Source organism: Garra rufa, chromosome 8, assembly GCF_049309525.1.
Source record: "Garra rufa chromosome 8, GarRuf1.0, whole genome shotgun sequence".
NCBI classification, from domain to species: domain Eukaryota; kingdom Metazoa; phylum Chordata; class Actinopteri; order Cypriniformes; family Cyprinidae; genus Garra; species Garra rufa.
Window position 1 is genome coordinate 2,154,890 of NC_133368.1, and position 27,676 is coordinate 2,182,565.

The 27,676-nt window shown below is 38.5% G+C and overlaps 1 protein-coding gene across 1 annotated transcript in view; it reads right to left on the reverse strand.

The window, feature by feature from the left end:
• Positions 1–6,051: 6,051 nt before the first annotated feature.
• LOC141340295 (cyclin-dependent kinase 16) overlaps positions 6,052–27,676 on the reverse strand; it is a 42,700-nt gene continuing 21,075 nt past the window's right edge. The window contains exons 5-16 of the mRNA XM_073845222.1: positions 24,958–25,014; positions 24,097–24,211; positions 23,723–23,817; positions 23,566–23,628; positions 23,140–23,263; positions 22,908–23,028; positions 17,587–17,684; positions 16,711–16,816; positions 14,182–14,224; positions 10,316–10,406; positions 10,029–10,106; positions 6,052–7,953 (exon numbers count right to left, since the gene is read on the reverse strand). Of these exons, the coding sequence (XP_073701323.1) occupies positions 7,862–7,953; positions 10,029–10,106; positions 10,316–10,406; positions 14,182–14,224; positions 16,711–16,816; positions 17,587–17,684; positions 22,908–23,028; positions 23,140–23,263; positions 23,566–23,628; positions 23,723–23,817; positions 24,097–24,211; positions 24,958–25,014 (1,083 nt within the window). The 3' untranslated portion in view covers positions 6,052–7,861. The remainder of the gene's footprint in view (positions 7,954–10,028; positions 10,107–10,315; positions 10,407–14,181; positions 14,225–16,710; positions 16,817–17,586; positions 17,685–22,907; positions 23,029–23,139; positions 23,264–23,565; positions 23,629–23,722; positions 23,818–24,096; positions 24,212–24,957; positions 25,015–27,676) is intronic.

Genomic DNA, 27,676 nt, shown 5'->3' on the forward strand with positions numbered 1-27,676 from the left:
ATAGATGTCTATTAGATGTCTTTTAGATGTTCATGATTTAGAATGAATGTAAAACTGACATCTTGCAAACGTGCATGTGCTATCTGGGTCTATCATTTCTTTTTTTTAAAGCTTGTTTGGCTAATTTGTCCCACTTTCATTCTCCCACTATTCCTTTATGTGCAGGCATGCAATGCAACCTTAGGACTGTTCTGCTTAATTTATGAATGCATAATCATTTTTTCACAAAGTAACTCTTGATGATTTCTGGCCATATAGGGCCTACCTACCTATCTTTTGTAATAATTCCAGGTCTACCACAAGATTGCCTAGAAGAAGAAACTTCTTATTCTTCAGTTTTAAAGCAAACCAGCTGGGAGAGAATGTGAAGGATTAATGTCAAAGGGTTAAAAAAACACATTTTTGCACAAATTTATCAGGATGGCAGGATTGTCTCTCAGACTTGGTTCTCTTTGGTCTCTCATATCTTCTGAAATGTTACCAATGCTATGCACATTCACAAATGCCTCAATCAACACGTCTGCCTTTTCAATGTTATTGATGTGATTGATGATATTCTCAACCATATTGTGATCAGTACCTCATAATGTACTGTGTGTGCGCGTCCCAACACCACATATCCACACCTATCAGAAGGGAACCGTCAGAGCCTTAATTCAATTTCTGTGGAATTATCTCTTTATTAGAGTGTTTCTGGCTCTGTCATTGGTGGTCCTGGGCTATGAAAATAGAAAGGGCCAAGCAATAGTCAATGAGAGTCATTTCAAATGACAGAAAAACTGACCAATCATAAATTGGTGGACTTTGTTAGCACTAACCTTATGACAAGTTCTGCCGTTGTGGGAAAATCTATCAAGTGAAAAAAAAACTGAAACTACATCACTGTATATTGCAATCTGTGTAGAGGCCACCAAGTTTTAAGACACACTCAAATTCAGGACATTAGTTCTCAGCCAGTGACAATAAAACAATAATGGACTGAGCAAAGATCAAGTACAAGACACAATATAGAGAAAAGCTCAACAAAGGAGCAGTACTTTGTCCACAGTACGATGCTAGACCAAACGAAAGCAAGAGCACCCTCAATTGAAGCTTTAATAACAGTATTTCATTACAGATCTGACAAACTATCCTTTGTGTTTTTCTCCGGAGAGCATCAATGAACTCAATGGCCAATCAGATGCATTTTAGTTAGAATCCACACTCAAAACACCAGAGCTTTTGTCTAGTGTTGAGTTATACAAGCTCACAGATCATCTCAATATTACAAATAAGAGATCATTTACAGTGTAAAGAGAGAGAGCTTCATTGATGTGTAACTTGTGTGATGGGTGTAACTTTAAGGCAAGTTTTTTATCAAAGGGTAAGTATGTTGAACCAAAATTTATTGTCAATTAAAAATTATGTATAAAGCCCACTGAATCAGACTTAATGCTGACAACGATGAAACCACTTGAGAGAGACCTGTCAGAAGATTTATTTCTTTGCATAAAAGAAGACATTGGCACAAGAGGAATACCAAATTATTGTTTTAAAGTGTGAAAATAAATCAAAAGCAACACAGAAATTTAAAAACATTGGACTTGTGAAAAGGCCTCTGAAATAGACCTTCAAATTTAGTGATGAGTGGGTTTTTGCTAGAAAAAGAGAAGGAGAAACACCAAGAGAGTGTCTCAGAGCCGTGAAAAGACTGACACTTTATCTGACAGAGTAAGATGCATCCTGCAGAAGTGAGATTCATGGTTGTTTATCCACAACAGAACTATCCACTGTAGCCAAAGCACAATAAACTCATTTAGCTCTTTCCAAGGCCCATATTTACAAAATATAGACTTCTGGGAATCCATACTCTAGTCTCAAGACAACAAGTCAATCATTTCGGATCTAACAGCATCCAAAATGTTCTGGTGTTGCTAGAGAAGGAGTACAGTGAGAAGTGCCTGGTTCCCACAGTGACGTTTATTGGTAGTAAAGCTCTTATATAGGGATGTATGAGTGCTGAAGGTGTGAGGGAGTTTTGCTTTATCAACACTCAACCACTGTGTGATTTATTACAAATAACTGAAACTGAAGATGCTACCCTTTTCTTATTCACTGCATTGTGGGCATTTTATTCAACATAACAATGAAGATGTTTATTCTGAAAATCCATCAGTGGACATGTATTTCATTGAATCTTAACGTTCTTGAGCAGCTTTGGGGGATTGTGTAGAGACAAACTGAGCAACACTCCTCATTAAAGACCAGGGCATTTAAGGAGCTCGTCCTCTAGGAGTTAAACAGGATAGATTTGTTATGAACTTGTACACTCAGTGCCAAGAAGGGTCAGAGCAGTGTACTTAGAGTTATGGAAGACATATTAAGTACTGGAATATTACACTTTGTTAAATTAAATCTAGGGTGTATTAATTTCTGCATATCCCTCATTTAAACAAAAGTTACTTATTTGACAGATATTAATGGCATATATTTATGTTTGTATTAAGAGTATAAATTTCAATTTTGCCATCTTTCTATGAATTATATTAGTGATCATTAGGAAAATATATTTAATCAGTGAGGGTGTACTCATTTATGCTGTGCACTGTACTATTAGAGCTATTGTGGGATTGGTTTATTATTATTCATTTTATACTTTATACTCCGCTGGTCTCGCCCAGCCATCAAGTGACAGCGCCTCCCGAGCACCCTCCTGTGTCAGCGACTCCCGAGGGCCCTCAAGTGTCCGGGCCTCCCGAGGGTCCTTCTGTGTCAGCGCCTCCCAAACGCCCTCAAGTGTCCATGCCTCCCGAGGGTCCTTCTGTGTCAGCGACTCCCGAGGGCCCTCAAGTGTCCATGCCTCCCGAGGGTCCTTCTGTGTCAGCGACTCCCGAGGGCCCTCAAGTGTCCATGCCTCCCGAGGGTCTTTCTGTGTCAGCGACTCCCGAGGGCCCTCAAGTGTCCGGGCCTCCCGAGGGTCCTTCTGTGTCAGCGCCTCCCAAACGCCCTCAAGTGTCCGTGCCTCCCGAGGGTCCTTCTGTGTCAGCGCCTCCCAAATGCCCTCAAGTGTCCGTGCCTCCCGAGGGTCCTTCTGTGTCAGCGCCTCCCAAACGCCCTCAAGTGTCCGTGCCTCCCGAGGGTCCTTCTGTGTCAGCGCCTCCCAAACGCCCTCAAGTGTCCGTGCCTCCCGAGGGTCCTTCTGTGTCAGCGCCTCCCAAACGCCCTCAAGTGTCCGTGCCTCCCGAGGTTCCTTCTGTGTCAGCACCTCCCAAACGCCCTCAAGTGTCCGTGCCTCCCGAGGGTCCTTCTGTGTCAGCGCCTCCCAAACGCCCTCAAGTGTCCGTGCCTCCCAAGCGCCCTCCTGTGTCCGTGCCTCCCGAGCACTCTCGATGTCCGCGTCTCCTGAGCACCCTCAAATGTCCGCTTGCCCAGACCCGCTCTTCCAGAGTTTCCGCTGGTGCCTTGGAGGCCGTCCCTGTATCATGTGTCTCCTGGCCTAGCGGCCTCCAGTGCGCCCACCCTCCCTCCCCTACAGATGTTAAACGGTGCGAGACGTGCCTTTTTTGAGGGGGGGCGTTATATCAGGTTTATAGTCTGTTTTTGTTGGGTTTTTCCTAGTGTGTTTCCAATGTTTTGGTTTCTTATATTTGTACTTCCCCCTCGTCATCCCTGACTGGTTTCACCTGTCCTTGTTTCTGACAATATACAGCCTTGTGTCGTGACAATATACAGCCATTATCATCACAATAGCTGGCAATAAAAGTGAGTACACCCTAAGTGATAACAGCAGTACGTTGTTTAACCATGCAAAGCCACATGTCCTATTCATCATGTTTATGTTTTTGTCTGCTTGACAGGACCATATAAACTTGTGTATCTTGTATTAGAGCAGTTAAAATTAGGTGCTCTAAGTACAATTCTCTCATACTGACCACTGAATGTTCAACATGGCATCTCATGGCAAAGAACTCTCTGAGGATTTGACAAGTTAGAATTGTTGCTCTCCACAAATTTGGCCAAGGCTATTAGAGGTTCAGTAACACCCTGAAAACCGAGTTACACTACAGTGGTCAGGGTCATACAGAGGTTTTCCAAGATCAATTCCATTCGGAACAGGCCTTCCAAGGGTCGATCAGCGAAGTTGAGCACTCGTTCTGTGCATCAGGTGCAGAACCTGGCTTCAAAAAACAAATGCATGAGTGCTGCCAGCATTGCTTCAAAGGTTGCAGAAGTAGAAGGTCGGTTTGTCGGTGCTCAGACCATATGCCGCACACTGCAACAAGTTGGTTTGCATAGACGTCACCCCAGAAGGAAGCCTCATCTGAAGCTGGCTCACAAGAAGACCTGCAAATAGTTGGTTAAAGACAACCAATCCAAGAGCATGAATTTCTGGAACCATGTCCTGTGGTCTGATGAGACTATAAAATAAACTTGTTTAGCTCAGATGTTGTCCAGCATGTGTGGAGATGCCCTGGTGAGGAGGACCAAGAAAATGTTGTCTTGCTTACAGTCCAGCATGGTGGTGGTAGTATCATGGTCTGGGGCTGCAGGAGTGCTGCTGGTTCTGGGGAGCTGCAGTTCATTGAGAGAAACATGGATTTCATTATGTACTGTACATTCTGAAGCAGAACATGATGCCTTCCCTCCAGAAACTAGGATGAACGGCAGCTTTCCAAAATGAAAACGATCCCAAACACACCACCAAGATGACGGTGAAGGTGATGGGGTGGCCTAGTATGTCTCCAGATCTGAACCCTGAAACCAGACCTGAGCACCTGTGGGGCATCCTCAAGGTGGAGAAGCAACATGTGTCTAAAATCCAGCAGCTTTATGAGGAGTGGAAGAGGATCCCAGCAACAACCTTTACAGCTCTGGTCAATACCATGCCCAGGATAATTGAGGCAGTGCCAGAGGGCAATGGTACTAACACAAAATATTAACACTTTGGACAAGTTTACTTAGGGTGTACTCACTTTTGTTTCCAGCTATTTTGACAATAATGGCTGTATGTTGAGTTATTTTCAGAGGACAGTAAATCTATACTGCTATACAAGCTGCACATTGACTACTCTAAAATATATCCAAGTTTCATTTCTATAGTATTGTCCCTTGAGAAGATACACTAAAATGATTGCTGAAGTGTAAGGGGTGTACTCACTTTTGTGAGATACTGTAATTATTTTATTCATTTTGATGTCATACAGGTTTTTGGTTGTATCTTGTGTTACATTATAAAACGGTTAGTTCCATTCCTCAATTCTGATTGGTCAGCAGCTGTGTCATATTCATGATACAGCACTGCTATGACCGCTTCACTCAACGGTTTTGTGTATCATTGAACCTCCTTAGCAACCACCCTTAGCAGCGTAAACAAAGCTTTAGCAGTTAGGGACTACTTTTTACAGCGGAAGGCAGTTAATGATTTTACTTTATGAAAATGTACAACCTAATATATATATAAATTAATATATATTTTTGATATTAATATTTTTATTGTGTGGCAACCATTTTATAAAAGCAATAAGGTACTTGAGGCCATGCTGTATCGTGAATAAATCACGGCTGAAGGGTGTTGTTAGGCACGACGCGAAGCTCTCGTACCTTATTGCTTAAGTATGTGCATGTGCAAATGTGTATATGCAGAACAATACTGTAAAACAAAGAATACTGAGTATTGTAGTTTATTAGTAAATAATACTGAAAGCATGGATTTTTAGCAAACCAATACTACTTCATTTAGCTAACAAATGTTCTCCATTGGCTGATGATTTGTGATGATTCACTGAATCAATGTGTTCGAAACCTGTGTTTCCTATCTTTCAGACCATTTAGATGTCTCACTGATTAAACCCCTGATTCAGCCCATCAGCTGCTTAGTGTGTTAAACAAGGAGACATGAAGTTAAGAAACACTGTTCTAAATAGTCTGTACCCTGATTTACCATTCAGATGCAGAAGTGCCAGCTTTGCACATCAGGCATTCTGCTTCAAACTGATTCCACCTGGGATGAAAGCACAAAATCTTTGTGTAATTAGATTAGATTCAACTTTATTGTCATTGTGCAGAGTACAGTACAGAGCCAATGAAATACAGAAGCATCTAACCAGAATAGCAAAACCTATGTATATTCAAATATAAAATATTACTTTTGAAAGCTGCAGTCAGACTGGATTCTCTCAAATAAGTGCATGTAAACATACTCAGTGAGGATGGCTCATGGATCACTCCTTGCTGGCACTGGCCAACGTTTGGTTACTAGACCTTAGCGGTAACTACTACTAACAAACTCTGATTTGTCTTCCACAGCTCTACGTTGACACCTTATGATTGAGTTTAAAAATGAACTACAATGCTTTATACCACAGTATGCATATGTGCACACATGACTGTGTATTAGTGAAACCAATCCTAAGCATATTTACATGTATAAATGGACACCACACTTCAGATATGCCCATATAGTCTACTGAAAAGGAATCTTTTATTTGATTTTGTCTCTTCATTGTCGATTGCATGCTCTTTGTCAAGTGTCAAGTCATATGTCAAGTTCCTGTGATCTGCATTGCTATGTTCATCTCAGCAGTAGTTGTGCACTAGTGTGACATCAACACATACCACCCCATTCTGAGTTAAAACAAAACAATTTGTTGATAAGTCTTCCCCTGAGCTGAAGAGAGTGATCAAGGCAATCAAAAAGAACTTAAGTATTATTGCATAACATAACACAAAATGTTAATAATGGCAAATAACTATTGGCTTATTTCGGATCTGACCCACAAGCTGATGGAAACCTTTAAAACATATTGGTAATGTTGGAAATCACCGGAAGTCATGGTGTGAAGACCCAAATGTGGGGTGCTTCTCAAACAGAAGGTTGCATCCTTCTCAGAGTCCACTGAATGCTAAAATGAGATGGTCTAGAAAGTCCATGTTAACCTTAAACATCTTTATATTAACTGACTTTCTATGAATGCAATACAGTAAATGTCAACTATTTGTTGTCTCCCATTGGTTTATATCATGGGCGGTTCATTTATAAAACATATTGCCTTCATCTTCAATATTTTTTTGTCTTGCGTTACATAATGAAACTAGACAAGTTCAGTGCCTTTAAAACATGCTAAATGAAGGACACAAAACTAAGGATCCTTCAAACTGAGATTGAAGCCCAGATATGCAGCCTTACTAGGATGAAGACTTCCATTTGAGAAACACCCTGGTGATATTTTGACTTTGGAAGGAGCTTCTCTGCATGTACCTGTTTGGCTTCTTCACCATCAAATACTGCCAAGTGGTTGCTGAATTGCTGAATTATAAAAATCGGTTTGGTTTTGTACAGGCAATGCAGTGGTAAGATGTGGGACTCAAAAATGGTCAACATTGGACACATTATTTTGGAGAAGAAAAAGCAGCTAAAATTTGCCTGCACATTTAGCTAAAAATCAAAGATGTTGAAGACTCCAATGTGGCTGACACTGAAAGTACATTGAATTTGGCTTGGGCCCCATCAAAAAGTGGGGAAACAAGGCAAAAAACTTGATAGGTTGTGTGGCAAAATGTCAAATTTGATCACATTTAGAGACAAACTTTTTACCCTATGGCTATTTGGGCTGCCACCGATTTCCACGACAGAAGAAAAGATAACTAACAAACGCTTTTTGGGCATTACACATCTTTGGTGCTCGATGCCGATCAATGTGCATATTTTTCCCTACTTTATTGTATTTCATACAGATATTTACATATAGAGAATAAAATTTGTGAAAAAATAAATACAAATAAAAAGACAATAAAAGATACTTTCAGAAAACGTAAACAAAGAAAACTAAATATGTTACATAAGTACAGGAAAACTAAGAAAATGGTTACTATATGAGCAAATTTATGAAGAGAGGGGGGCAGGATGTAGAATACGATTAATTGCTTCAGGGAGGAAGTGTTCAGGCGGGGCAGATCCCATTCGATGGACCACCGCTGAAATATATAATGACATATTAAAAAAGTAAAAAATTACTGTAACAAACTGCTTTGCAAATCCTAATAAATGACTGCTGATATAATTAACAGAAAAATGAACTTTGTAAAGTATAGTTATTGAATAGATTTACCTCGTGTAATAAATGAACTTTGAAAATAAATGTTTGTATTATATTAGGAGTTAAAGACCTAATTCAACATAAATTGTACTCTTGTTGAAATCAGCTATAATATTTATACTAACTTATGCTATTTATTAAAACCCAGAGTTTAACTTGGTGTCAATTTTAATTGCTAACAGGATGGACAATAGTGAAGTATTTTTACTTTACACTAGTGAATTATAGTGTTTTTCTTTGGAAAACTTTTACTTCACTACATTCCAAAGCATAATATCATACTACATTTCATAAATAAATAATAACAAATAAAATAAAAGTAGTTAAAATTTAGTAGTTTTTTTTAATTTGCCTTTAATACTTAACATTAAAAACGTAGTACTTTCTTGTACTCAAGTAAATCTCTGAATTACTTTTACCTGAGTAGAAGTAAGAAAGTACAAGATTTCTAATGTAATCAAGTATTAAATGATATTTAATATGAAACATAGTACAGTAAAAAGTACAACATTATTCTTTGTAATGTTGCAAAGTAAAGTTTTCTAAAGAAAAACGTTGATAAAGTAGACACTTGAAAAGTACTTTTAAAGCAAAGTAAAAACCTTCAAGGTTGAAGCTGCATACTGCAGGACGGTGGCCCTCCAGGAGCAGGTATATTTGTTAAACAAAATAACTAAACACTATGTTAAAAATAATTTAAACATTAATCCACAGATCCTAAGTAAACAAGGAATGATTTAATATATTCATATTTTGTAATATTTTAATTAGTGGTGGGCATAGATAATTTTTTTTAATCTAGATTAATCTCACTGTAATCTTAGAATTAATCTAGATTAATCTAGATCAGGGGTCACCACACTTGGAGGACCGGTGTCCTACAGAGTTTAGCTCCAACCCTAATCAAACACACCTGAACCATCTTATCAAGGTCTTAATAGGTATACTTGAAACTTCTAGTTTCCTCCAGGATCAAGTTTGATGACCCCTGATCTAGATTAAAATGGCTAATTTGAATTCTGCCGAAGGCATTCAGAATATGTGTGCTACCCAAATAATGACTAAAAGTAAGTCTTTGAGAACGGGTTTCTCAAGCCAGGTGGCGCATTAGACCAGGGGCTCATCTCCTGTTTCCAAAATGCATCACAAACTGCTTGACAATTGCATTTACAACACAATTAACCATACAAACTTGTGTAACCAACTATTCCTACACTGCATGTACTTCTGCGTAAAAGGCTGCATGACGTGCGCGTTGCAGTTAAATACACAGACGCGCACGGGCATGGATATCTGCGTGCATAGTCTTCGGTTAAACTGCGTTGCTTTTAGAAGCATCAATTCAGTTGCTGCATATAGTTTAATGTCTTTATTTCGGGATTATCAAAGTAAATTATAACTCAAATTTGAGATTTTACTGGGGCACAGCAGATTTTCATTGGGGCACGTGCCCCAGTAAAAAGGGTCTAGCAACGCCCCTGCCCTGAAGCAAACCCGGTGGCTTCATAGCTGCATCCATGTTAGCACGTCTCGTTTGATGTGGTAATTTCACAGTAGGCATACACACAGGTTGAAGACTCGTTCTCGCCCCCTACAGTGCAATTTGGCTAGGTATACATCCGTGCTAAACTATCAAGGTGAAAGTCATCATAGCTTGCATAGTATAGACCCAGCTCCCAACCCAACTTTGAGAATAGATTAACGGCGATATTTTTTTTATCGCCCGATAAGAGTCTTACGTTAACGCAGCACGTTAACGCCGATAACGGCCCACCACTAATTTTAATGTAATATTTTTTCTTTTGTTGTACTTCTATAGTGTCAATTACGTTCTCATGTGATTTTCTTTTTTTTTTTTTTTGAGAAAAGATAAAATAAGATTACCATTGGCAGCTGCTTCTTTTTTTTAACATGTACAAGTAACTCAAAATCCAGGTAAATATTTGAACTCACACAACTCTCTTTGAGCTGGAAAGTGTTTTCCTGGGTCCTTCTGAAGTCGAATCTCCTTGACAGAAAAGATGGAGGTGGCTGGAGTGATAGAATTTAACAAATAAAATTAATACAGACAAATAATTATGACATTTCGGTTGCTAATGTATGACTTTATAAAAGTCATGTGTAGAAATTGTTCTGTTCAAGACTGTCTCTGCAAATTTATGCACACAGAATTACATCTTACAAACAAAGTTGTTGTAAACTAAAGTAAGACTATAATATTACAAGTATGAAATACTTACTGTCAGCCAGGTCCTGCACTTTTTCTCCCAGATCTCTGAAATAAATGTGCCGCAGAGCCACTTCTGCTGAAATCCGCTGCCGTGCTTCAAACTAAAAAACACAAACATCTAGTGTGAAATGTGAGTTTCTTTTCTATGTGCATGTCTACAAATGGGATCTCACTGCAAATACTGCATCATTAATTTACATTATCCAAGTATAGCAAACAGTCACACCTCACACACCAACTCCTTCTACGACATACTTTCTTATATATTTCTTTCTCCTTCCACCATTAATTAAAACACTTTACCCATTCACAAAAAAATAAAAATTGCAAATGAAAGTAAAACAATTCCTGTGGCAAGGCTTTTCCAGACTGCCACATTCTCCTCCCCTTAAAGAAAACGACCAATGGTTGTTAAAAGCACACATTAAAATCCTAGAAATTCTGTTGGAAAACACAAGTTTAAGTTACAGATGTGTCCAGTGCATACATTCAGCCACCGTCTTCAAGGGCTATTTGATTGTTCAGAATACGGTAAGGCCCCTTCCTTTTGGTGCTAATTTTGCATTTTTGTGCTAGTTTTGCACTTCAATTTGTGCTAGTTTTGCAATTTCGTAACATCTTTGATTTTTAATTAAAAGTCTCTCCTCTTTTTGTTGTAGTTGTCTCACCTTGCTTTTCTTACTAGTTTCTTTGAATTGCGTTTGCAATTGATGACAATGAACCACATCATAGGAGGCAGTGCCTGGAGTTAAATTAAGACCATGAAGCATTTTGTCCATCAGACCTTTCCTACCAAGCTGGAGTTCTGCTAGGGATAGTCCAGTGGTCTCAGGGCAAATTGGAATTCTGGTTGTCATCCACAAAGGCTGCCATCATGTTATTGAAGGTCTGATACAGTTATGTTGATTTGTGGGTGGTATGTTGCTTTTAATTTGGTGGTAATACTCCAATTCTCATAAAACTCCCTGAAAAAAGATTACACCAACGCCCCTGTTTGAGAGAAGGAAATCTGGTATGCCCCATCGAGTCAGGATTTCCTTTCTGAAGATAGTGGCAACATTTTGGGCAGTGGCGTTACAAATAGGGAACAACTCCACCCATCTGGAACAATAGTCAACAAAAACAATCATGTATTAATTTTGGTTTATACTTCAAGGTAATGGGCCCATGATGTCAACTCCCGGCATTTGATTTGCCCGAGTGGTAGTGATTTGTTGTAGTTTAGCTGCTGGTTTCTGATTATCACTCTTTAACATATAGCATTTCACACATCTCCATACGTTGTTTGATGTCGGACCACATCCCTGGCAAAAAGCGCCACTTCCTGAAGGTGTGTATGTTTTGAAGATCCATGTCCACTCAGAAGAGTGGAGTGATAATGCTGCAGTAAAGATGACCGGAGACCGCTGAAATTGTACAGTCTGTAGTGCAACTGTTTTTTTGGCAGGTGAGTTTTCTGATGTAACGTGTCCTTAAAGGGGTCATCCGATGCCCATTTTTTTTCACAAGTTTATATGATGCTTTAGGGTAGAAATGAAAAGTTTGTAATATACTTTGATTACAAATTATCTATGGTAGTGTAAAAAACACTAATTTTACCTGGTAAAAAATACCTGGCCCTTTAAGTGAAATGAATCTCTGTCCACCCCGCCCCTCAGTTCTGTGGGGCGTGTCATTACATAGCACATGGGGTGTTGCCTAGACAACAGTTTGGGGTATTGTTGTATAGTTTGGGGGGAAATGGATTTGAAGACACTGTACAACCCCATCCATTGAAAATGTTATTTAAAAACCGGAGTTGGAACCGAAACAAGATGACACCTGCAAAGAAGTTCGGCAATTGCGGCTTATACTGGACGTGTCTGAATGGTTAGTAAACTTAATGTCACTTTGATTTATCTTCATATGTACTGGCAGAGTAGAGTACTGAGAGAGCGATTTGTTTACTGTGTTTACTGTGGTAAAGAGACGAACGCGATGTATTTACTGTGGAGACTAACGCAATGTGTTTACTGTGTTTACTGTGGTAAAGAGAGGAACGCGATGTGTTTACTGAGGTAAAGAGACTAATGCAATGTGTTTACTGTGTTTACTGAGGTAAAGAGACTAACGCAATGTGTTTACTGTGGTAAAGAGAGGAACGCGATGTGTTTACTGAGGCATAGCTGATTGAACAAGAGCAAAAAAAGTGATCGGTTAACATAACTTACCCCGTCCTTATATTGAAATACATAAATGTGAGTGTTATAGTCTTTACTCATATGCAGTTGCGGGCTGTAAATGCAGCACAGCTACTCGTCAAATCTCTTAATTTCAAGATTGGACTGCTGCAGTGCTTTACTGGTGGGCATTCCAACCAATGCAACTAAGTCAAACATTAGAGGAAAACATTGCCTCTGTCTTTACTCTTGAGCTGGTGGTCACATCCTTGCCAAATGTCTGCCTTCCCAGCCTTTGGTGAGTCATGTTGCTATTTTATCTATCATCCAATCTTCATTGTACACCAAAGTAATAGTAACCTGTGGCTACGTCTCTGTCTCAGTTAATGCTGTCCTTGACTCTGGCTCGGCAGGGAACTTTATCTCAGCTTCAAGCTCCACCTCTAATAGACCTTCTGTGCCACACTACTCCCAACCCCCCTCCCCCCAAAACATTGTGATCTCCACCTACCAAATGGTCCACAAACAAATCTCACATCATCCAAATCCATTCCACTTCCACAGACAGCCCTCATTGTGAGTCCCAAGTAGATTTCACCCTGGGAGATTGAATATTCCAGGATGTCTTTAGCCCTCCACATGATTTCCTCACCTACTATGGGACTGGGGCACTGACCTACTGTCAGTTGTGCATCACCCAAGGGATAAATTTATAGAAGATAATTCCGAAAATAGAAGACTACCTAGGGGTACATAGAAGATCTAAAGTATTTCTGGGTTAGTGCTACTTATATATCCCCTGCCGCTTTGAGTTTTTTCATCATGGTCAAATAGGACACAGACTTGAGGCCATGTATAAACTATCACTACATTGGGTCATGTAGGATGGCCTGGCCAATGCCCCGTTTGTATTCCAGGGTTTCATTAATCAAGTATTCTGGGACTACCTACTACATTTCATCGTAGTGTACATTAATAATATTCTCCTATACTCCCAGTACGAGACAGACCATTGTCGTCATGTGGTGCTGGCACTCAGCAGACGGAGACGGAGCCTGTGGGGAAGGTTGAGCCAAAGGGGTGGAGAAACGAGGCATAGTTGTAGAACTAGAAGCCCATGGCATAACCAATGGCAGAGCCGAAAAAATTAAGAAGCTACTTCATGGTCTCCTCAATATCCTGGTCATCTTGAATAATGGAACACAGAATAGTTTATGGTCCAAGAGAAAATGCTGCTAGATCCATATTTAGGATCTGTTTTTCTGTCATTAGGGTTGCAAGAAGGATGAGTTTGAGAACGATCTTGTTACAGCAATAAAACTTTAACAATAGCTCAAATTAATTCAAATTATTGCTACTCAGGAGAGATAAAGACACAGGAACAGAACAACCACTTGAAATCAACATAAGAACAGAAACAAACTAAACTAAACAGGTAGTATATATACAGAAACTAAATGAGTGTGTTAACAAGGGGCAGGTGGACACAATAAGTTACGGTTACAAACGACAATAAACTAGGTCAGCTAAGGAAGACAGGAAATAAAGAAGTACTGAAATGAACTTTGTATAAATGACATCACAAAAAATAATCCTGAATTTCCTTTACTGTCGGTCAATCAAAAAAACGGTAAAATGTAAATCATTAAAATAGACATCAATAAAAAAACTTTCGATGCCATTTCTTTGCAAGGGCAAAATCAAATGCATACTTTACCTGTAATAACTGGCATAGTAGATCATGACCATCATTGGTGATCCTGTAGAACAAAACCACACAAAACATATTATAGCTGTAGCTTTCCAGTCTTAATGTTAAGAAATTGTAGTACTGATTAATAATTTAGAATTGAATCACTTGCATTGTATTTTCATTACAGCAAAAAATTGGTGTCATTCCTTTTCTCATTTGCTATTTACTTTTCTGTGTGTATAGTTTGTGTACTTTTTACTCATTTGATAACCTCTTTGAAATGGAATAATGAGAAATGGAGGGATGGCTTGTGCTTTCATTTTTGTCCGTTTAGTTTATCAAAATGGAAATGGAAAATGAGATTTCGGATTGCATTTTTTACTTGTGGTTTACAAATCAGTTAATGGCTTTGATATTTAATTTGCACATGTGGGCAGCACTGAAACATCCTTTTTATCTTGTTGGTCCAGCCTTAATTCTGTCAGGCAGAAGAAGAGTCACGACACTGCCAAGTCCCACTTTATTAAGAAACGTGAACCACTGCTTACTGTTAATATGTTGCTGGAAATATAATACTGCTACGAAGCGTTGCCTCTAATGGTTAAAACATCAGAGATCATGCGCCCTCCACCTACAGCCTCTGATCCCATGCCATTATGTAAAGGTGGCATGCGATTTGGTGGCACGCACATGTCCTGGGAACATCTTATTTCTGAGCAGAAGTGTAATAAGTCACTAACCTCTTAATTTGAACTGTTTGTCTCTGAGGATGAGCTTGCAGATATGGCTTGTGGCTATTTCCTTAAAAATTACATCCTGCTGTGTAAGTGGACACCTTACGCTTCCACAAAGGATGGATGGAGCATTGTCACACAGATTGTCTTCCCAAACAAGTTTCACAGTAAATACCCAGCCGGGCACATGACAATCCTTTAGCTGGTCATTTAGGTATTAACAAACTTACAACTGTATCTTGCTCCATGTTTTTTGTCCATGGATAAAACAGGATGTAAAGTTACACTGTAAAACATGTCATATGTGTCCAATCTCCGAAAAAGTCAAACCCACCCATCACACCATACCCTTTATTTCCTATTTCAGCAGTAGATGTATCATTTGATCATGTTTTTGTCCATTGTGTGGGTACACTGCCCCAAATTAAATCTGACAACCAGTTCTTATTGACCATTATTTGTGCTTTAACGCGTTTTCCTGAAGCTATACCCATGCATTCAAATCACTACACCCACTGTTATAAAAGCACTCATTAAGCTCTTTTCGATGTTTGGACTCCCTAAGGGGAAATTCAAACTGACCAGGGGACAAACTTTATGTCTCGTGTTTTTGCACAGGTGGCCAATCAGCTGAACATCACCCACCATTTTTTTAAGCGCTTACCATCCGGAAAGTCAAGGCACACTGGAGAGGTTTCATCAAACTCTCAAGTCTGTGCTCCATGCCTATTGCATTGACACTTTGAAAAAGAGTGATGGTGTACATCTGCTATATGCAGCTCGAAGTTGTACAGAAGTCCACAGGTTTCAGCCCAGCAAATTTTGTGCTTGCTCATAATGTGCGTGGCACCCTAATACTGTTTCGGGAGAATTGGTTGAATGAGTCCAAACTGCAAAATCTCCTTGATTATGTCTGCTTTTTTTGCTTCAAGTTACACTGAGCTTGTGAGTTTGTGAGCTTGTCTGCTGCTCAGTCCAAAATAAAAGTCTGGTTTGTCAGTTTTTGACAGTTTAAGCCTGGTGATCAAGTTCTGGTGTTTCTACCTATCTCTGGTTCAATCCTTCAGGCTCATTATCGTGGCCCTATGTCATAGAAAAGAGAGTCAGTGACAGGGATTAGATTGTAGCTACTTCTGACCATGCCCTTTATAGAAGACCTTATCTTGTTTGTGAGCAGTTGGACAAACCCAGCTCTGGTGATGTAAACACATTCCTAGCCTTGTCCAATGCTGAGCATACTCCAACTGTGTGTTTGCCCCTGTCAAGTGCTTTGCAGGTACCTGATCCCCTGTGTTGCTGTCCGGTGCTGAAACTGTCCCTGAGGCCTGTGAGTTGCTGTCCCAGTGTACGACTATGCTTTAAAACTAGCTATTGATACAGGAGCAGGTGCTGTTTTATTGCAGGATGGGCCCAATGGCATCGAGCAACCTGTGTGCTACTTTTCTAAAAAGTTTCAAAAACATAAACAGTCATACTCAATGACTGAAAGCACTTGTTCTAATCGTGGCCCTTAAACTGAACTAAAACACTAGCCATATTTCCATATGTTGTTATTCCATTTAAAAAAGAAAATAAAACAGGAAAAAGTACAAGGACTGCAAAAGATTACTAATTAAATCTAATCACCACATGAATCTTAACTGTTCCCCTGTAGCACCTAGTCTAGATGAGGATACTATGACATTTTGTCCATACAAAAATGTTATCTAGAACTTAACAATAAAGCTCATTTACAGATCCACATGAATATACAATATCACAACAGTTGCCAAACAGAAAGGAAAAAAAGAACAAAAACAGTAAAACAACAGATACACACCTGGGTGCATGAGAGATCAAAGGTTCCCCATCATAATGGGGAAATTTGTATGAAAGGAAGTTATCATTGGTGTTGATTCCTGGCCAAGACACCTCGGTAGGAGTACCTGAGGATGACATGCAAGATTATAACTAAAACAGAATCTCAAATACACTCCCAAGTCATTAGAGTCAGCTAGAGATCTAAATAAAATGTTGTAGGATCTTATTTCACTTGTCAAAAAAAGTTTTAACCCTGTTTTGATTAGCATCATCAAGACATTAGGTAGAGCATATTTTACAGTTTTTAATTAAAAACGAGTTCAAAACATACACATATTCAAACAAACATGTAACAACAAACACAATACACTTACTACAGACACAATATAATAAAAGAGCCAGACTCATGCATGTGCAACTCAACGGACCAAAGAAGATAAGTATAAATGGAAAAATAAATTGCCTGACGGGTTTTCTTTTGAGTTTGGTATTATACATTTGTAATAAATCAGTGGTGTACAATCCTGCTCCTGGAGGGCCAATGTCTTGCAGAGTATAGCTCCAACCAATTTCAACACACTTTCCGGGATGTCTCTATTGACTTTGAAGAGGTCCATTAAAAAAAAAAAAGTATGTCCAAACTGGCTTATAATATGCACAAATTAAAACATTGTTTATAACATAAAAAGCCAACAATGAACAAACAAGACAAAAAAGTAGCTGTGTGCAGTAATAGACTGAGAACAACATACAGAAAACAGGAACAAATCAAAAACATAATCAGTTTGACTGTAAATCAGTTAGCAAACAAACGCTTTAAATCAAAACCACTGGTACAACTGGGACAAATTAGCTAAAAACTAAAAGCTTAAGTGCATAATGCCACAGCTCTTACCCAGTATTCGAAATATAAGATGAAGTTCATCCTCCACTGTTGACCCAGGGAAGAGGGGGCGTCCTGTGATCATTTCGTAGAATATACAACCTACACCCCTACATTAATAAAAACAAAGCAGAGAGAGAAAAAGTATAAAGTGTTTTTTGGAGAAATGTATAAAAGGCACAATTCAGGCCAATTCAGAAGAACAGACATGTTCTCCAGGTTAACCAGTGCCAGCAAAACTCTTTGTAGCATTTCAAAATTGTTGAAACAATAGAATAGATTGTGGATAACACACAAATAGATAATAACGGAATTAGGGCAAGAAAGACTTGTGCATTTCAAGTGCAACAATTTTAGGTCAGGTAGCAAGTTGCAAATATTGCTGAACTTGTACGTGGATGATTTTGAGATCTGCAAACCACTTGGCACATCCAGAAAAAAATCTGAAATTCAGAAGTAGGAAGTGAATTTAGATTTTTTTTACTCCTGGAGCAAAGAGATCCATAAAATGTATGTCAGATCAATGTTGTGATGTTAAAAGACGGTGTGTTTTGTTTGCATGTCTATCCTATTTCAATGGAAGTACTAGGTACCCACCTGATATTGCACATGACTTATTCAAAGGCAATGTTCATGAAAATGGTCAGTTTACTTAATGAAATTGACTACTTCCATTCTTTGTTGGACAGTTGGTACCTCCAGAAGAGCCAGCCTAGCAAGTCCTTAAGAACCTCAAAGATACTGTGGAGTTAGTTGTTGCACCAGTGCACACAACTAAATCAATTTCTGATCATTGAAGCAGGTTGCAAGAGGTTTTTCCAGAAATAAAACAGCAGAAATGTAGAAATGCAGATCTGAGACAAAGCACCATTTTTGTAAGCAGGTTGTTTGTCACACATCGCTTCAAAAGCATACTATGGAAACAGACACTGGACACAGGGATTTACCATTCCTGGTTTTTCATACAAAAAAACTGGAGTGTTGAATTGGAGCGTCAACATGGAAATGCGTTTTTTTGTGAAACTGGAACCTTTCTGAAGATGAGCCCAAGACATAAGTTTGGCATTTTGAAGAGGTTGGATGAAGAAATGTTTGAAAACACAGTATACTGATTCCAAGATAGCCGAGGTTGCAAAGTTTGAAAAAATGCAATGTTTGAGAGATTGTTAGGTGTTTGGATAGTCAGTCTTAAACCTAAAATGGCAAACTACAGGACAAAGATGCACAAAGTTGGTTGTCCTGAAGTCACTCTTAATTCACGGAAGAACAAATCCAGGGATGAGTGCTTTCCAGTCCAAAATGTTAAGAAACCTAAAAGAGTTGAAGTTTTTTATTGTCCTCTTCACCCTGTTGGAGAAACAGATGAAAGTCTTGAAAAACTGATGTGTGAGCTGCTGAATCATTTCAGACAGAGAAACAAATCATCTGTAGTGAGGGAAAATATGTCAAAAACATTCTCCTATACAGGAGAGTCCAGTTGTTGAAGACTTTAAACTCCAATGGCCTGCACTTTTCCAGGTCGAATAGGTAAGCTTGTGTTTAAGTTTTTCCACAGTGTATTACTGTATATGCTCTCCTTAGGCCATGTGTTAATAGAGCTGAGTCTGTGGTGGATGTGCAGACAATGGAAGGGTTTGATTGGGGTCAAATTCAAAAAGGTAGTAATATGAAGAGGGGCGAATTTAGGCACATAACAACCATCCCGCTTGAATCCAGGCACAACTGAAAAAAAAAATGCTTGCTTCTTTCGTCCAGAAGAAAGCAGGTGTTTCTGGTCAGAACATGGTAAAATATTTCAAGATTTCAGAAGAGGTGTCGGTGCTGATAGCCTTGTGGTTAGTGCGCCAACATACAGCGCAACTGTGCTCACGGCGACCTAAGTTTGATTCCTGCCTTTCTTTCTGCCCATTGATTTCCTGTCATCTCTCTACTGTCCTGTCCATTAAAGGCATAAAAGCACACAAAATATAACTTTTACAAGAGGTAAAAAGAGATTTTACAAAAAGATTTTACAAGAGGTAAGGATGTCTACTGTCTGAGCCAACATTTGTTATCAAAATGGTGTGAAATCTTAAAGGGATAGTTCACCCAAAAATGAAAATTTGATGTTTATCTGCTTACCCCCAGGGCATCCAAGATGTAGGTGACTTTGTTTCCTCAGCAGAACACAAACAAAGTTTTTTAATGAAAACCGGTGCAGTCTGCCAGCCAAATAATGGACGTGGATGGGCACCAGACCTTTAAAAGTAAACAAAAACATGCACAGACAAATCCAAATTACACCCTGCGACTCGTGACGATACATTGATGTCTTAAGACACGAAACGATCGTTTTTTGCGAGAAACTGAACAGTATTTATATCATTTTTTACATTTAATACACAGCTACGTCCATCTGTCCTGAGCACGAGCTTGTCATCCGGATCGTTACATGTGTACGCGCTCTGGCGTAGTATACGCAAACGCCGGAAGCGATTTGTCGCATGAATACAACACTCATTGTTTACACAGTGCACAGAGATTGTGGGTATAGTGGCGATTCAAAATGGTAATTACTTGCGCTTATCCTGATTGTTCAAACCGATTTAAAGCTAAAAGATTACGTCATCTGGGACTTTTCACCGATTTACCCTTATGGTGTTTGCTACGCCGGAGCGCGTTCACTTGTCACGAGCCGGGTGAAAAGCTCATGCTCAGGACAGATGGAAGTGGCTGTGTATCAAAGGTGAAAAATGATATAAATACTGTTCAGTTTCTCACAAAAACCGATCGTTTCGTGTCTTAAGACATCAATGTATCGTCACGAGTCGCAGGGTGTAATTTGGATTTGTCTGTGCATGTTTTTGTTTTTAAAGGTCTGGTGCCCATTCACGTCCATTATTTGGCTGGCAGACTGCACCGGTTTTTGTTAAAAATCTTTGTTTGTGTTCTGCTGAGGAAACAAAGTCACCTACATCTTCGATGCCCTGGGGGTAAGCAGATAAGCATAAAATTTTCATTTTTGGGTGAACTATCCCTTTAACTTAAGGGAGTACATATTTAACGAACTTGTTTCTTATTTATGCCAATATTGTGCATTGTATCAAATGCTTCTAGTTAAAGTAATATTCAAATAATTAATATTTACAGAAAAGTAAGTTAAACCCAGTACCCCAAGTACTCACTCGATCACCAAAACTAACCAAAAAAAAAAATTATTACCTTAAAGTTTTTCTTCCATCAGAGATATTTCATTTCATTAAACCTAGCTGAAGATTCACTCTGCTAAGTCTATGTCTCCAGCAAGTCTTCAGGATACTGTGAAGAACTTTGCTGTGCATTAACACATAACTCGGCAACTGGCACACAAGGCTCCATCTGGCAACTCATCATTCACCACCCGGGTGGTTTCCCTGAGATGTCAAACAGACTGCCAGCCAATCAACACAGGATATCCCCCAGACTATCAGACTGTGAGAAACAAGATCATCTGGTCTGACAAACCTCAAGTCTAATGCTGATGATACACTAGGCAACTTTTTGAGCAATTTTATCGGGCAACTTTTTTGGTGCAATGTTGCTTGGGCACTTTACCATTGAGAATGGGTAACACATCAGTTGTGGGCCCTGTATCACACCTCGCTGCTCTTTGACGGCGACATTTGCCAAAGTTGCCTAGAGGTTGTGTCTAGAGGAAACCAGACACTGCTCATCACCTGCATAATACCATCCTAATAGCAAATGAAGACAAAGTCTTTGATTAACAGGTGAGTACGCTGAATCAAATATTTAAATAGGAGTAACTGCCTGACAGTTAAAAGTAAACACCTTTAAGTCCTTCTCAGACTTAATTCTAACAACAATGGAACCACATGGGAGGGAAGAATAACAAATCATTGTCTTGAGTATGAAAATACTGGCACAAGTAATACAAAAATGGTTTTATGAGATTCCTGAAATAACCAGAACTGGACCATTTCATCTCACAGTAAGACGCAACCCACAGTAGTAAAATGGTTGCTGTTCACAGAGAAAGTACTTAATGTGGCCAAAGGACAAAAGTGCTCTAGTCTCATAAGAACAAGTAAATCATTTTGAATCTAACAGCATCCAAAATGCTATGGTGATTTTAAAAAAGTACAGTGAGAAGTGCTTGGTTGCCAATATGAAGTTGAGTATGAGTGCTGAAGGTGAGGGAGTTTTCCCTCCTTTTTTCAAGGATGTCATAAATTCATATATGTAAAAAAAAAATTCAAAATCTTGAAACTTAAGGTGATACTCTTTCCTCATTCAATGCATTGTTGGGTGTGTTTTTTCCATGACAATGATGATACACATTCCCAAAGTGTAAAACCTTTTGGTGACAAACCCTGCGTTCCATTCGGAGGGGCTCATCCCTATACCCTAATCCCTTTAAAGGGTTTACCCTCCAGAGTGAGAGCTTCGAAGGGTTGAAAGGTGTGTGGGACCAAACAACTGTTTCTTGAAGTTCCCTTTTGCGTCATCATGCAAAGAATCTGCGCAAAGGATCATGGAAGCCCAAAGTGTCCATTAGTAGTACCCTTCGAAATCCTTTAATCCAAAGGGCCCTTTGAAGTGGCTAGTTTTGAGATCTTCGGTTTGGAAAGACACTTAAATATGGCAGCCATGATTGTTTCCACTCCAAATGCCCTTTGGAGGGCAATATATCCCGTTTGGAACACACTGAAGTATTCACCCAAACTTAACACTCTTAAGCACCTTAGTAGAGATGTTTTGAGTAACACTTCCCATTAAAATTCTGGGTATTTAAAGGGATAGTTCACTTAAAAATTTAATTCTGACATTATTTATTCACCTTCATGTCAATCCAAACCTGTAAGGCTATCGCTCATCTCCGGAACACAAATTTAGACGTTTTGGATGAAATCAGAGAGCTCACTGACCCTCCATAGACAGCAAGAGTACTACCACGGTCAAGGCGTGGAAATGTTGTATGAACATTGTTAAAATGGTCCATGCAACATTAGTGGTTCAACTGTGATTTTATGAAGCTACAAGAATATGTTTTGTGTGCAGGACAGTCCTTTGCCATTTTGGAGAGTACCATGATGCATCAAAAATAAATATGTGTTCTGAAGATGAACGAAGGGTCATCTAAAAGACATCTAAAGCTACAGTATAGAGGAATATTATACATTTGTTGAATTTAGTTAAGAGTGTACTCTTTTTTACAACCCTTTGTTTAAGCAAGGTTGCCCAATTCCTAGTTTATCTTGAAAATAAGGTATGTTTCCTACAAATGTTCATAATTTGACTAATGTTTAAGAGAGCAACACAAATCGACTGAACATGTAAGTGTGTGTGCATCTCACCAGATGTCAATAGAGGTGGTGTAATCTGTTGATCCCAGCAGCACATCAGGAGGTCTGTACCAAAGAGTGACTACTTCATTAGAGAATGTTTTTGTGGGCACTGACTTGGCACGTGCAAGACCTACAGTAGACACAAACAAACCGTTAAACTCCACATTGTACAATTAAGTTTGTAAACATGTCTCTGCTTATTGAGAGATAAGTATTTGGGTATGTGAGAAATTGGGCCTACCAAAGTCAGCAAGTTTGAGCTCTCCTTTGTCATTGATAAGAATGTTCTGAGGCTTTAGATCTCTGTGCAAAACTTTCTGCCGATGGCAAAAATCTAGACCTCGCAATAGCTGAAACAGGAAAATCTATAAGGTGAAAACAAAGAGTACAAAACAGTCATTCCAAAATCAGGTGTTTACCTTTGGTATTTACCTTTACTGCTGTTAACCATGCTTCATGTATTTAATTATTTTTATTATGATTTAATTTTATTATCTATTTAATTCAATATACCTTTAATTTGCCTATAAAAATACATATCTTTTCCTCAGTAACTTTCACTCATGCATTACTCTTTAGTATTATATGTTTAGGATAATAAACGTACTAATTCTAAACTAAAATTACAGGCAGTTACAGCTGGAAGACATATGTCTTCACATCTAACCTTTACATTATAAACACTCATTATGCTCCCACAGTCATCCAAATACTGTTTGAGGTCCCTCTCCTGAAAAAGACACGCAAAAGAGCGCAAATGAATTAGAATTAGGTGGACAAAATTAGAAATACAATGATGAATGAAATATATGCCCCTCACCCACCAAGTACTCGAAGACTAGTGTAAGGCACTTCTCTGTGTGAATGATGTCGTGGAGGGTGACGATGTTGGCATGTTTCAAGTTCTTCAGGAGTGACACTGACAGAGAGAGAATATCCTTATATCAACATAAATTAAAACATAAGTGATAATTTCTCTACACTTAGAGCCTGGCACTCTTACTCTAGTCTACTTGGAAAATTGTGTTAACTAATCCCAAATGAGCCTGCAAGTCAAATACCTATGGGAAGTACTTCAGAAAGCACAAGATGAAAACCTATTTATTTTTTTGGATTGCATGCAGAATGCTTTGATGAATGATACGATCCAGTTTCCTAAGATGTTTAATCTATTTAATGCATCCTAAAAGCATAGTACCTTCTCGTATGGCGGTGCAAGGTGCTCCTTCTTCATACTCCAGCCTGATTTCTTTCAGAGCCACTAGATTATCCGTTAGTTTACTACGGCCCTTAAATACTGTTGCATATGTGCCCTGCACACAACACACACATACAATATGCTGTTCAGTGGCATTAATGATGTGTAATGGCCTTTGCATTTATAGAAAATGATCAGAAAAGAACAATATCAACTGACCAATGTAGTGTCAGACTGTCTTAACCAATGTTGGGAATAACACATTACAAGTTACATAACCAGGTTACCTTTTCAAGTAACTAGTAAAGTAACACATTGCGTTTTAATGTACAGGAAAATATCAGAGTTACTTTTTCAAATAAGTAATGGCAGTTACTTTGTTTTCCATGTATCAACTGAAAGAGCTCTTGTGGACATGTTAAGAGAAATCAGGAGCAAGTGAAGAGGCATTGTGTGCGCTGTGTAAACATGATGTTTTGTAGTTATAGATTAAATGTCAGCATGAATTTACTCATTTACTTAAACACACTTGTACAAAAACAAATTCAGTATTCCTTAAATATAAAAAAACAGTGAAAAGCAAACTCAAGAATATGATACAAACCTGCAATAAAATTTTTATTTTTTTAAAAACAAGAAAGCTCAGGCTTGATTGAAAAAAAGATTAGTTACTTTTTTAGGGAGTAATTCAATATTGTAATGCATTACTTTTAAAAGTAACTTTCCCCGGTCTTAACACATTCTGCTAACAATATGATAAAAAAAAAGGCAACTCCAATTTAAACACTTCTATTCAAAAGTTTGTCCAAAAGTGCATCACAAACTGTGTAATTGTCTAGTGTACAGAGGATTATATCTCACCTCTCCCAATTTCTCCAGTTTGACATACGACTCTAATTTGCCAAATCCGATTTCTGACTGAAAAGGAAAACAAATCTGAGTAATTAGCTGGCTGTGACAAAGAGATGTATCAGTAAAACTTTGTTAGCAATGGGGTTTCACTGAAAGACAAGGCGTGTTTTTCATCGATGACCTAATGTAAACATTAGATGTAATAAACCGTAAGGCCTGTTCACACCAGCATGAAATTTCTGTGCAATTTTTGCATGTGATCAATATAAAAATAAATAAATAAATAAATAATAATACAGCAGATGGGCTGAATGAAAATTCTATTTCACTCTTATAGAAAAGAGTGTCTTGTGACACTGAAGACCATGAATGAATATGACGGACTGCAAAAAATGGGGGAACAATAATGATATTTAACAACAGAAGACTGATTAGACACAATAAATATTGCTTCCCTTGTGTGGCCATACTACATTGCCCTCATTGGGTTAAGATTTCCTCTTTGTGAGTATTTTCACAATGTCCTTTTTAAATTTATTTTTAAATATATTTTAACTGGTACGGAACACACCTTTTAAGTCAATTCCCAATGCATGTCCTGGCTCTGTGACTTGGGTGCTCAGTGAGAGCTGCTAGGTTTTGAGTTGTCTGGCTTGTTTTTCTGGCAGATGCCACAGTTTGTTAGCAGACTACAGGTGAGTTATGGAATTGTAACTGGTTTGTTCTTGTGAAATTTTGGCTAATGTTCACTTATGTACACTTAGGATGGGTGATAAAGAAACAGGGTGCAGCTTTTATTTTTACAGGCATGAAGGTTTGTAATAACGTGAAGTCTTCAAATGTCAGCCCTTTCACTTTTCCACACTACTCTTAAACACTTTTCAGAGGTGGAATAACTCCAATCTTTTGCTCATAATTTCTCTTAAGCTTAGGATATAACCTTCTCATCTTCCACAGTGTGAGGATTTCTCCCAGTCCTGTGTCACTAACATTCATATGGACCTGGAACGTTTGGCAAAACTTGGGCTGTGTGAGGACTAGTGAATCTTGAGAGCCTGCTTGAGAGCATTCATACATAAAACAGTGCTGCTTGAAAGTTTCTATATTTCTGCATAAATATGACCTATAATATCATCAGATTTTGTCCTGGAAGAAGACAAAGAGAAGCCAATCAAACAAATGAGATATATTGTCTTTGTCATGTCAAACTGTCAAAATGATTAAATATTACATATCCATGAGTGGCAAAAATACCTCTAGGATTAGTAGTTCATTTGAATGTGAAATTAGAGTCCATCTAATTTTTGATCAGTGGGATGACTATCAAGTGTCATTGCCTGCCCTGTTTCATTTAAAGAACAGGGATCTATCAAAGTCTGGTCATGTTTGTGGAGGAGTATATAAAGGCACAAACAAAGGAGTTCTCTGAGGACCTAAAAAAAGAGTTGATGTTGCTCATCAGGATGGACAGGGTTACAAAACCATCTCTTAAGAGTTTGGGCTCAACAAAATTACATTCAGACAGAGCATGTACAAACTACAAAGGTTGACCTACAAAGACCACTCCAAAAGCAAGATGGGTTGTAATCAGTGGTGGTTCTACATTGAATCGCTCCCTGGGCGAGTCTCCCTCACGGCGCCCCCCCCAGCTTCACATTTTGTACACACCACACGTTTAATTGTAGTAATACTATATGTCATCCCATAACAGACCAATTTTTGCAAAACAAAAATATTAAACTGCTCATAACTTAAATAAATATACTCTGTACAAACAAATATTATTTAAGAAAAAAATATTTTAAATTATTTAGAATAATATACAAGTAAAATATAGTATAAATATAGAATAAATCACTCTAAAGAAAATTTAATTATTTCCTTGCAGAACAGAAAACACAAACTGAAACTAAACTCTGACATTTCTGGTCTTTCTAAATGCAAAGTCATCAATAATGGCATCATATGAGATATGCTCCCCTATTGAATGATTAATGCTTATGACAGCAAGGCCAGTAAGCCGTTCCTGAGACATGGTTGACCTCAGGTATGTCTTGATTAACTTTAGTTTGGAAAAGCTCCTCTCTGCTTGAGCCACAGTCACAGTCACTGTCACGACCAGAAGTCAAGACTAAACCAATTCACCTCCACATCATAATCATTTTTTATTACCTATTTTTATTAGCCATTTCACACAATTAAATAAATTTTTAAAAATGTGCAGATTATTGGTCTGTGTTTATAATATTTTGAATGAAATGTGCGTTATTTGTAAGAAAGTCAGGTGTCACTGACATAGTTTAGCCCCCCCTCCTTGTCTGCTTCATTTGGGAGAGGTAAACTGTAGGGTAGAGCGGGGCACAAACTAACGCTGGGTTAACTGTAACACACGTGGTTTATATATTTCCACACATGCCAGCATAACCAAATTTACGGTATTTACTAATTGCCATAGCAACACTATGCAGAGAAAAAAAGAGCGCCAAAATTCAAAAGCCTTTTGAAGATATCACTGAATATTTATTTTAACATAGTAAAAGTACATTTCTGGCTGAAGTAAACTTTTCAATTCAGTTTTTAGTATTCATTTAAAATTAGACAAATCTGCTATTATTTTAATCTCTAATTTGTTATTTATCAGTTTAGGTGTCACAGTAATGTCTATGTATTTGGTTTCTCCCTCTGTCTTCCCCGTCTGTTTGTTATCATTTGGTTCAGTCCTTGTTAG